Here is a 12,691-nt window from a genome sequence, read left to right as displayed (position 1 = left end):
GCTCAAATTACAGAGACTGGACTTAGAAACTCTTATCATCCACCATATTCACCAGAACTTGCACCAACTGACTACCACTTCTTCCAGGCTTTACATCACTTCTTGCAAGGAAAAATATTCAGTTCTCAAAAAACTGTGGAGAACACCTTTCGCGATTTCATTGCCACTCACTCTCCAGGCTTCTTTGCTGCTGGCATAAACAAGCTACCATATAGATGGCAAAACTGTGTCAATACTTTAAGCGCATAGTTTGATTAATTATACTGCTTCTTGTTTGAGATATAATAAACTTTTAATTTGAAATCAGATATTTAATGACCTAATACTTGCTGTGGTAAATTTGGTTATAATTTGATATTAATTTTTAAAAATCTTTCCCATTCCTTTTCTTCTAAAATAAAAAAATCAGTCCAGTTAAGGTAAACAACAATTCTAAAATAACTCACTAGTTGGTGGCAATCAAAAATTATGACAGGTTTATCAATGATTAACCTCTCAAAGTAGGTAGAATGCTTTCTCAATAGTAATAAAAACCAATGTGAAGCTCTCATGATAGTATAGAATGTTGAGTCTATAAGGTTGTTAAAAACACCAGATTCTAAAAACAAACATCCTAGATTAGAATCCCAGCTTTACTACTTACTAGTTACTAGGTAACTTAACCAATTTATGTCTCAGTTTTCTCTAGAAATAATTATATGTACTTTTACATATATATTACATGTGTATATATGTATATTTAATTACATATAATAATTATATGTACTTGTGAGGTATTTGTATCTCTCTATAGATATAACCATATAGATATACATAGCTAGACATACCTTAGAATGATACTTTTTTTTAAAGAGACGGGGTCTCATTCTGTCACCCAGGCTGGAGGGCAGTGGGACAATCATAGCTCACTGTAGCCTAGAACTCCTGGCCCCAAGTGATCCTCCCACCTTAGCTTTCCAAAGTGCTGGGATTACAGATGTGAGTCACTGTGCCTTGCCAGAATGATAGTAAGTTTTAGGTAGTAATATTTACTGCTTTAATATGATGAGACTTTTATGTCTCTAACTACAAAGGTGAATTCATTATAAGATCAGTGATACCTTTTGACTCACTGGATGAGGACTAGGAATTGGTCTTGGGGAAAAATCTTCATCTTCAACACCAGAATCGTGATCATTTACTGGCATTTTCCCAGGAGATAACTTTTGGGAAGACCTAAAGTATAAAAGAAGAGATAAGAAAATCCTTCAGTAATCTGTGTTCGTTCTTGAAATTGAATAAAGTCCTTTAATAGGTCACAGTAGTATTTGAATCATTTAATTTAGTATCTGACAACCACAGATTATTTTATTTTTCAGGCCGATGTTAACTGACCAGGAAAGATGGCCCAGTCAGACTCATGCTTATTAAACTATCCCATTTGCCTGATCATGGCAGGTTCAACCTTATATTGTTAATGTCAAAATAAATCAACAGTCACTGGGCACCTTCTGGTTGATCACTTTGATGAATGTAGAAATAAATAATTAGCATTTGCTGTCAAAAAAAATTATAATTTGGCAATAGAGACATGTACTCACTATATTATACACCATGTTAAGTAGGAAAACCAAATAAGGAATTATATTTTCCTATGTACTTATATCTGTGGTAGCCCTTATTTAATTAATATTCTTTAAGTGTATTTGTTTTAAAAGTTTTGTTTTGTTTTTTGCCTGTTTGGGTTTCTAGGTAGAGGAGTTGTTTTTACAGTAGTTTATCTGATAGGTCCAGATTTAAAACTACACAGAAGGAAAGAACACAAGGTACTAAACAAAAACAGGATGTGTCCTTCTAAGCAACTTCATTTCTTGACAAATATTTTGTTTTTCCTATATAATAAATCAACTCAAATAAAAACCATATTAGAGCTGTCACTTCATTAAAATTATCATGCAACTTCCTAGTTAATATGAAGGAATGCACTTAAAGCAAAGACATCTATGGTACATAAAATTTGTAAATAGTTTCATCAAAAAATTGGAGATTTATTTTAATTACTCAGCAAAAACAAATGAATATAATTTTATAAATCATACATAGTAATAAAAGATCTTTTACCTCTTAACTGAAACATTTTTGGAAGTCTTGTTGAAAAGCTCTGTTTCGGTATTTTGGCTTTCAGCACTCAGTTCAAAATGAATTAGATTTTTGTTAGAAGGTTCAACATTCTGAAATGAAGTGGGACATACTTTGAGATCTGACTTATAGAAAAACACTAGAGAATTCTATTTAGATGAAAAATAGCTCTTAAACACTGGGGCAAGGAGGGGGGGCATAGACTTTCGATTTCTGTAACTGTAACCTCCTTTTGAAAACTGTCCATTTTCCCTACTACATAAGTGAAAGTAAAAACTTAGTCAATGTATCATAATGCAGAGATTTAGTAAATACAGTAACTATGAACTGAAGATACCACCTAAAGAATAAAATGATAAATGATATGTGTCTCTCAAATAGAAATAATTAGATCTCAGTTGAGATGATATTTATAATTAAAACATAAAACTCAGATTCATGAACTGATATAACCTATAAATGATCTCAAGGAAGTCACAAAATAAGATCTGAGTGGAAACACATGGTTATTTATAGGTATTCAATATTTTTGTAATAAAAATAAAGAACATACTTTATTATTGGTCTGAGAACTAAAATAACCATTTTATTGAAAAGTAGTCTTCAAATGTTTTTATATAAAGACACTGATAGTTTCAGAGACCTACTTTTCTGTGGTCATCACTTAGATGCATTTCTATGTATTTTATTAGGTATAGCAACAATCTCTGATTCTTTGGATTATATCACATAAATATTGACCTTTAAGTGTGAAAAACCATTTGTTATTCCCACGTTTTTAAAACAACACAGTCAGTATAAAGAAAACACTGAGATCACAAAATTAATCCTCAAAGGTATAAAATGATATAACAAATAAACTATTCTTCAAAGATTTTAGAAAAATACAGGCAAATTATTCTGTGGATAACTTCTGATCCCCTATTATACTTCTGAAGACATGGTCTAAGATTTACAAAACAAAAATTAACCACAAATGAATAAAATTAATATTCAGTAAGACTGATTGCAAATAAGCAAAGTCTAATAGTTTGAATTACTATTTTAAAGAGTAAAAGCTATTAGGTTTAAACTGCCAAAGTGCAACCCTCATTAATGTACTAGGTCAAATTATTAATGTAATAGGTAATCAAATCATTAAGGTACCAGGTAATCAAATCACTTACTTTGAAAAGATGTAATGTTTCCTTGCTGGTTAGTAACTGAAACTTAAGGTCAGGTATCTTGCCATCACAAGGGAGGCATTCATAAAACTCAGGTTCCTTATGTGTCACAGAATAGAGAACTATGATGAAATTTCCAGATTCTGAAAAAACCCTGGACAAAAAAAATGCCATTTAATTAAAATTTAAGGAAGATAAAATTATACTCAAAGAACTCCATAGGTATCTCCCAATCTAGTTTATAGGTTGATTAAAGAGTCCAATTATTGGAAGAAATCTGGGGAGAAAATTTATGCTTGCTTTTTAATGTTATTGATTTTTAATTTTTTAAATATATTTTATTATTAAATACATATTCCTTGTAAAAACTCCAAATAACGGGAAAGTATGAAATAGAATATGAAAACCACCCTACTCCACTCTCCAGTTTAGTGTATATACTTCCAGAATTTTTCCTTAGGCACATAGAAATATTTTATTCAACAAAAATGGGGCCACACACACTGTTTGCTAATACAATTTTTATATGACAATCTATTTTGTATCTTTTTCCATTTCAATATTCTATATTATATCTCAGACCTCCTTATTCTTTTTTATTTTATTTATTTATTTATTTTGAAACAGGGTCTCACTCTATTGCCCAGGGTAGAGAGCAGTGGCATCATCATAGCTCACTGCAACCTCAAACTTCTGGGCTCAAGCTATTCTGCCTCAGCCTCCTGAATAGCTGGACTAGCCACTTTGCCTGGCTAATTTTTTAATTTCTGTAAAGACAGAGTCTCCCAATGTTGCTAAGGCTGGTCTTTCTTTCTTTCTTTTTTTTTTTTTTGAGACAGAGTCTCACTCTGCTGCCCAAGCTAGAGTGTCGTGGCGTCAGCCTAGCTCACAGCAACCTCAAACTCCTGGGCTTAAGCGATCCTACTGCCTCAGCCTCCCGAGTAGCTGGGATTACAGGCATGTGCCATCATGCCCAGCTAATTTTTTTCTATATATATTTTTAGTTAGCCAGATAATTTCTTTCTATTTTTAGTAGAGACGGAGTCTCACTCTTGCTCAGGCTGGTCTCGAACTCCTGACCTCGAGCGATCCTCCTGCCTCGGCCTCCCAGAATGCTAGGATTATAGGCGTGAGCCACCGCGCCCAGCCATCAGGCTGGTCTTGAACTCCTGGCCTCAAGCAATCCTTTTGCCTTGACCCCCCAAAGTCTGGGATTATACGCGTGAGCTACCATGCCCAGCCCTTATTCTTCTTTAGTGACTACCCAGTATTTCATTTTGTAGATGTGCCATTCTTGATTCACTTAGACTTTTAAAAATGAATATTTAAATTATTTATAATATTTCACTATTAAGTACTGATAAAATGAACATTAATTTTATTATTCATTAAATGATTCAACAAATATTTGTAAAGTCATTGAGAGTCCTTAAAATATACACTAAAACTAACTATCTAAAAATATTTTTAGTAATTATCTCTGCTATGTAAAATATTGAATGAGAAATAATTTGGGGATATGTTACACTACCAACAAAACAAAGCAGTGAAAGATGAGGAGGCAGAATATCTGTTCTGCTTAATTCCTCTCTCTGGGGTCAGATAAGACTGCTACTCAGAATGCCACAAAGTACCAACCTAAGTTATAACAGTAATTAAGAGTGCTGGTATCAGGAGTTTGAGACTGGATGCAGTAAGCTAGGATGCTGCCACTGCACTCTAGCTGGGCAACGGAGTGAGACCCTGTCTCAAACAAACAAAAAAAAACTGGTATCAAAGAAATTGCCTAATGCTTCACACTGAACAAAAATAACAAATAACAAAAAGAGAGCTTCAAAATTAATTTTACAGAACACTTACTATCAATACAAACTTAAAGCATGATCAGTAATTGATGATAAAACTTAATTATACTAAATCATACAAAGCATCAAAAGCTAACATTTAATTTCTTACTGCAAATAAAATTATCTTGCAAAGTTGAAGTAAAATGTAAACAGTAGAACTATAAAAGCATCTGAAGAAAATACAAGAGGTTTTTTATTTCAATAAATATTCCTAGAGTGGGCAAATCCCTTCTAAAGACAGAAAAAAGACTGATAAATATGACTGTTTAAAAGTCTGGGAAAAATATTGTTAACCAAAGTTAAATGAAATGACAATCTGGGCGTTGGGGAATCTTTGATATGTCTTACATATATATTTACAAATATATATTTCTCTATAATATATATTATATACGTGTGTGTGTGTGTGTGTGTGTATAAAGAAAGTGAGAGAGAGCACTCTTACAAACAAAGCAATATGAAAAAGATGCACAATCCAAGAGAAAAATGGCAAAAGATATGAATAGGTAGTTCCTGGAAGTTCAGGTTATAAAACATTAGAAAAGATCATTTTTCATCTATCAGATTAGCAAAGATCAAAAGTTTAACAATGGCCTTCCACTTACCTCTCTGAACTCCTCTGCTGCTACTGTTCCCTTCCCTCACTCCTCTCTAGCCACACTGTCCTCCTCCTTGCTGTTCCTTGAAGATGCAAGGTTATCTTTCACCGGGGGCCTTTGCACTTAATGTGTCCTGTGCCTGTGACACTGCCCCCAGACAGCCACATGGTCTACTCCCTCACCTCAAGTCTTTGCCTCCCTGACTACCTATTTAAAATTCCAACTCTCTATCATTCAGACACACAACATCCTCCTCTCTGGTTTTATTTTTCTCCACAGCACCCCTACCTTTTAAAATATCATTTTTATTTCACTTATTCCATTTACTGCCTATCTCTGCAGGACTTTATTTTGTTTACTACTTATCTGCAATATCGTGAATGTATTGTGGTCCTTAAGAGGTACTCAATAAATATTTGTTTCACAGTGTTAGTGGGGGGAAAAGAAAACAGGCACTCTTATACACTGTTGGAAAGACTATAAATCTGTAGTCTTTTTGTAGGGCAATTTGGCAATATCTACCAAAATTTAAAATTAAATACTCTTAGGCCCAGAAAAAACACTTTTAGGAATTTATCCTACAAATATACTAGCATATGCACACAAAGATGTATGCATAAGATTGTCAGTCTACCACTGCCTGTAAGACATAAGGACTGGTTTTTAAAATATAATATATATTGCATGCCATTCAGTTGTAAAATACGTATATTAAATCTGCATATGCCAAGATGTAATCATCTCTAAGGTATAAGGATATAGAGAAAAAAGCAACATGCAGAAAAGAAAGAATGGTATGTTCCCATTTGTAACTTAATTTTTACAGGCTGGGGGAAGGTGACACTTATATTTGTATTAAAGATTTCAGGAAGAAAACAAAAGACACCATTTAACAGTGATTGCCTCTGAGAATGGGGTCTAAAAAAATGGAGCATAAGACAGACTTACTTTTATTGTGTATCTTTATGTATGTCTAATTTATTACCATGCACTTGTATTATCTTTCCAATAAGAAGGTGCTTTTTATTTTATTTTTTTACAAAAAGTCTATTATAGCCACTCAAGGTAGACAAAAACAGACTTTCTCATTTGAATGTAAGAGGCAAATAGTGGCACCATGTATAAAATAAAATTAAATGAGGAACTGAGACTAGAAGTAAAGTTTCCCTAACTATTCATTCCAATGTTTGCTTTAGTGCCAGGTAGAAAATTAAATATGTCATTTTAGTGTACTAGAAGTTGCACTGTGTAACTTAATAAAACATGTGTTAGGTAACAAATTCAAACTCATCTGCAGTCACTTCAGTGAAAGTTAATCTCTTTATCTATAAAATAGGATGCTATAGTGGATGATCTCCAGGGCTTTTTCTACCCCCCAAAAGTATTTGTTCTATTACATAAGTAAATTCCTTGATATTTTCAGGAATACTGCAACCTTATCTTTTTTATCTGGTTTTATTTTCATTTAATATATAAGGTTTGTTTTTTCTTAATGCACTTATGTATAAGTATTGTAAAAGGTCAAGGCATTACGTGGATTTTAAATGAGACCAATAAACTATTAATATGATCAAGGGAAAAGATCAAAATGAAATACTACAGAATAAAATATCACTTGCCTTTCTTGAATGGAAGAACTGAACAGGTATCGCAAGCAGCAAGCCCATACCTGAGGACTATAGATATGTATAATTCCAGATAGCCAACTAGAAGAAAAAGAAAAAATTAAAAACTACAGTAATTTATAAATTAATATACTTCAGATTACATTCTTCTCAAGGTAATATGGTAGATCCTTGGCATTTACATTGAAAGACCTCACAAATAAATCTACAAACACCAGACCATGATGATAATTAAGAGGGAGAATATATAATCTATATCTTTATACATACCTATATATATAAATACATATCTAGAAGAGGGAGAGGCAGGGGAGGTTGGAGGGAGAGAGAAAAACAAGCATGTACTTCTTTCTCTTTGTCCTCTCCTACCTAAGATGTGGAAGAAGAAATGGTTAATCAAGGTAAAAACAAAATGCTAAAATGAGTTAGCCTGGACTGGAAATAGGCTGAATTAGAGAAGACTGAAGTTTGTAGCCTAAAACTACTCTACAGAGTTGCTGAGAGGATTAAATGCTATAACATTTTTGGTAGCCTGAAACAGAAGACTTTTAGTAAATATTCACTTAGACATCAAGAACCCATTGACAAAACCAGGAGCATAGCAAATATTCAGCAAGTAGATTTCATACTCCAGAGAATATTTGTGAATTCTCATTAACTTTGTACATGTCATTCCCAAGCATGGGTTCTTTTCCCCAACAATCCTCCCTTCTATTATCTAAACAATTAAAGGTCTAGGTCAAGTTTGCCTTCTCTAAGAAAATGCCCTTTAGCTTCTTTTTCTTACAAATACTAATGGTGTTCAGTGTATATTCTGTTCAATTCAAAATAAATCATATATTTCATTACTTATTCTTCTATGTGTGAATACTGGAATATTTTATCATTTCATTTTGATTACAAATTCCCTGAGAAGGAGCTTTAAAGCTCAATATGGTATCAACAGAATACTACGTATATGATAAGTGCTTGATAAGTACTGAACGAATATAAATTTCTCAATAATCTGTCTACCTGTCATTAACCACTAACTCTAAAGAGAAAGCCATTAACACTAAAGGGAACTTCTGCAAGGTTGCCTGGCAACACATTTTAAATCATGTTATTTTGAGCCCTGGGTTCCTCAAGATGACATGAGGACAAGGGGTAGTGAGAGAAGCCTGAAGAAACAGGGCTCTAAGACTTCAATTTCAATCAGAAACATTCAATGTTTATCTGTATTATATACTGGAGTTCTTTCTAAGATTCGGCAAAATCTTATTTTAGTTGGTTCTACTATTAAAATAAGAAAGCTTGACAACTACTGGACTTTGTGGCTTTATAAGATGATATTCATAGTACATGATATTCATAGTATAAGATATTCATAGTACATGATTCACATGCATATCATATACATTTGAATACATATTTGGCTGACAAAGTTTTCATAAATAATGCAACACTTACATTCCCACTAATGGTAGAGAATAAACCTTGGGATCAGATTCCAGTAAAAGTAACAATTTGCGTGTTTCATCCATGGTGAGATACCTGAACAGAAGACATTCATGTAAAAATAATTGTTAAGTATGTATTTTTTAACTAAAATAGATAATCTGAGTACTTAAGTATATTTTAGGTAGGAAAGGGAATTCAAATGAACATTGTCTCTCACACAAATGCACACAAAGAAAACAGCTCAAAGTGTTTGACTCAGTAAAAGGAAAACTCTGGTAAAAGACATTAAACAGATTTAATGTCTTCAAACTTCTATCTATTAAAATGGTAGTTGAAGATTACACATCTTTTAAAAAACATTTTGCTCTACAATTTTATTTACAACTTACTTTAATCAAAAGTGTTAACATTAAGGTAGACAATTTCAGAACCAAATAGGTTTCCCTGGGAGAAGTGAACTTCTTGTTACTGGAAGTGTTCATGCACCCAAGTGATTTGAAAATTCTGCAACAGATATGACTTCTCACTGAAGTAAACTGAATTAGGGGAGGTATAATCAGCCCTCCATGTACTATATTCCTCCAACCACTGTCAAAGAACTTTGGAACCATCATGATAAAACAAAAAAGCTCACTTTTCCATAGAAGGACATTATACTACATTTATACTTTGTTATTATATTCATTATTGAAGGTAAGTTTTAAGAATATGAATTACCACAGTAGAATTGAGAGTTAATTTTATTATTATGGTTTTTAAATAACAGAAATAAAAACAATGCCATTTATATTGTGATATAAAGTCTTGATAGCACCACTGATGATATATTTTACTGGTATAATGACCATAAAACATAAAGATAATTAATTTATCATGCATTGTGACAAGATTAAGCCTGAGTTGGCATAAGATTTATGTATCACGTATGATGACATATGTGTTTTAAAAGTTCTCCCCCAGCCTTGTCCACATGATAAATTCCTATTCCTTTCCATGATTTTGCCAGGGAATTTGGACATACCTTCCTACTTTCCCAGCACTGTACATAAATTTCCATTATGGCACATCATGTTTAGATGTTAACATACTGAATGGGAAATAAGTATAGTTTGGTGGTGTATTTTTGTGTTTTTATGAGGCACGGTCTTGCTCTGTTACCCAGACTGGAGTGTAGTGGTGCAATCAAAGCTCACTGCAACCTCCAACTCCCAGACTCAAACAATCCTCCTGGTTCAGCTTTCCAAGTAGCTGTGCACTACAGCTGCATGGCATAATGCCTGGCTACTTTTTAAAGTTTTAATTTTTTTGTAGCAATGGGGTCTCACTATGTTGCCCAGGCTGATCTTGAACTCCTGGCCTCAAGCTATCCTCCTGCCTCGACCTCCCAGAGTGCTCGGACTACAGGCATGAATTACTGCGCATGGCCTAACAACTTCATTTTTTACTTTCCCTGATTATTGATCAAGCCACCGTGTCTTTGGCATGTAAACTGACTGTACAATGATTTCATGTTACATGGATATCCTGAGAATATACTAATGCAACCAATATTTATAATTTTGGATTAATATATCTTTCACTTACCCATATTTATAAGTTCCTTGAACTTGAGAAATATTCAGGTTACTGCTCAAGTTTCTTGCAAGAGCTGTTGGGATAATGGGGATGGGCTTCACAGGTGTGCATTTAAAGCTGTTTGCTAGAGTTACTGCTGCCCAATGCAAGTCAAAATCCACATTGTCCAAATTCTCCCTGGAAGTGATATGAGCTCTTAAGGAAAGCAGCTTACCACAGTCCAAGGAATCTTTGCTACATACATGGTGCTGTAGAGCCTGAGGAATCAATATTAAACAATTATTTTAAAACTTTGAAATGTGTCCATATCTCTAAAGTTGACTTTATACTGCTGTATATACACACACAATATCTTGCACTAACAAAATTAAATTAGTTCTGATTTACAACATTTCAGTTCTCATTTCTTCCATGTGACCAAAAGACTGCATGAATAATTATATCAAAGAAAATTAAGATATACTATCCTAAGCTCCATTATACATTTCCAACTTAGATGTCCTAGCAGCACTTCAAATTCATTTTTTTTGAGACAGGGTCTCACTCTGTTGCCCAGGCTAGAGTGCCATGGCATCAGCCTAGCTCACAGCAACCTCAAACTCTGGGGCTCAAGTGATCCTCCTGCCTCAGCCTCCCGAGTAGCTGGGACTACAGGCACGTACTGTCACATCTGGCTAATTTTTCTATTTTTTGTAGAGACTGGGGTCTTGCTCTTACTCAGGCTATGCACTTCAAATTCTTATTGGGGAATGTCACCCCCCAATAAATATTTACTAGATATGAAAAAATGGATGTAAACTAATTTTGACTCAGCCTCAGAGAATCTAAAATCCATTCCTTTTTTGTTCCTTTCTTGTTACCCTAAATTGTTAAGTTAGTTCTTCCTGTGTATTTGCTTGTGCTCACTGTGTCCTCTCTAGTCTCATGGCTACCACTCTACTTCAAGCTAATATATCCCTCTTTCATACATACCCAACTACTGCAATGGCTACCTTCTCTGACTTCAGTCAGCCTACCCTATCAGATTAACTGTTTCTGATTCAATAGTGTTTCCTCTTTTCAAGAACCTTCAATGACTACATGTCCCATATGACAAAGGTCAAATTCCTTGGCCTGGCAGACAAGGTTCTCTATAATCTGGCCAAACGAATATTACAGCCTGACTGCCCATAAATCTGGCAAAAATCTACACTGTTTAACATTACCCAGAGTATATTTTCAACTTTCCCATCTTGGTCACACTGCATCCTCCTCTGGAATGCTACTCATATCATTTGCCTCAGAAACCATATTAGATTAGATTTTAGGCCCAAAACAATTCAATCAGAAATCATTATGAATACCTCCCAATTATGGGCTTATTAAAATACAGCATACTAAACATAGTTTGATTGTTGGGTTGAATTAAGAATAATCAATGAGGTCAGGTGTGGTGGCTCACATCTGTAATCCTAGCACTCTGGGAGGCCAAGGCAGGGGGACTCTTCAAGCCCAGAGGTTAGACACCAGCCTGAGCAATAGCAAGACCCCGTCTCTACTAAAAAAAAAATAGAAAAAATTAGCCAGGCGTTGTGGCATGCACCTATAGTCCCAGTCACAGGGAAGGCTGAGGGAAGAGGATCACTTGAGCACAGGAATTTGAGGTTGCAGTGAGCCATGATGACGTCACTGCACTCCATCCAGGGCAACAGAGTGAGACTCTGTCTCAAAAAAAAAAAGGCAATAATGACACACATATTAATTTTTTGCAAGCATATATATTCAGGTAGGCTGAGCATGGTGGCTCATGCCTGTAACCCCAGCCACTGGGAAGGCTGAGGCAGGAAGATCGCTTGAGCCCAGGACTTTGAGGTTGCTGTGAGCTAGGCTGATGCCATGGCACTCTAGCCTGGGCAACAGAGCAAGTCATTGTCTTGAAAAAAAAAAAAAAAAAGAATAATCAAGGAATCTCACCTTAAAAGCTGAACTGAAGTCATCTGCATTGTAAACTATCACTTCTCTTGAACAAAGTCCCTGAGTTTGAACTTTGCATGGAATCAAAAAGTCCCCAGGAAGAGAAGCAGTAGGGGTTAATTCTAAGCATTCAGGTACTTCTCGACCAGGATCAAAGCGATCTACTGTCAGTGTCACACCTTCTTCATCTGAAGAACAAAAAGTAACAGCTAATACAGCATGCTGATTAAAAACAAAAAATCAAGCAAGACTAGATTATAGCAAAGCACTTTGTTCATACCAATAGTATAGCAAACTCTTACTTTAAAAAATGACTTGCTTACATCTTCTTCTACTTGACTAGATTGTGAAGTTTGTAATAGATAGTTTTA

General features: G+C 34.4%; 1 protein-coding gene across 3 annotated transcripts in view; it reads right to left on the bottom strand.

Moving 5' to 3' along the window:
• Positions 1–12,691, bottom strand: part of STIL (STIL centriolar assembly protein) — a 59,791-nt gene that overhangs the window by 33,094 nt on the left and 14,006 nt on the right. For 2 of the 3 annotated variants that reach the window (XM_045545468.1, XM_045545469.1), the window contains exons 6-12: positions 12,321–12,508; positions 10,377–10,624; positions 8,802–8,885; positions 7,347–7,433; positions 3,285–3,435; positions 2,101–2,210; positions 1,101–1,215 (exon numbers count right to left, since the gene is read on the bottom strand). In XM_045545468.1, the coding sequence (XP_045401424.1) occupies positions 1,101–1,215; positions 2,101–2,210; positions 3,285–3,435; positions 7,347–7,433; positions 8,802–8,885; positions 10,377–10,624; positions 12,321–12,508 (983 nt within the window). The remainder of the gene's footprint in view (positions 1–1,100; positions 1,216–2,100; positions 2,211–3,284; positions 3,436–7,346; positions 7,434–8,801; positions 8,886–10,376; positions 10,625–12,320; positions 12,509–12,691) is intronic. The other variant, XM_045545470.1, reaches the window with a different exon arrangement.

Source organism: Lemur catta, chromosome 3, assembly GCF_020740605.2.
Source record: "Lemur catta isolate mLemCat1 chromosome 3, mLemCat1.pri, whole genome shotgun sequence".
In the NCBI taxonomy this organism is placed as follows: domain Eukaryota; kingdom Metazoa; phylum Chordata; class Mammalia; order Primates; family Lemuridae; genus Lemur; species Lemur catta.
This window is presented reverse-complemented; position numbering and strand designations above follow the sequence as displayed.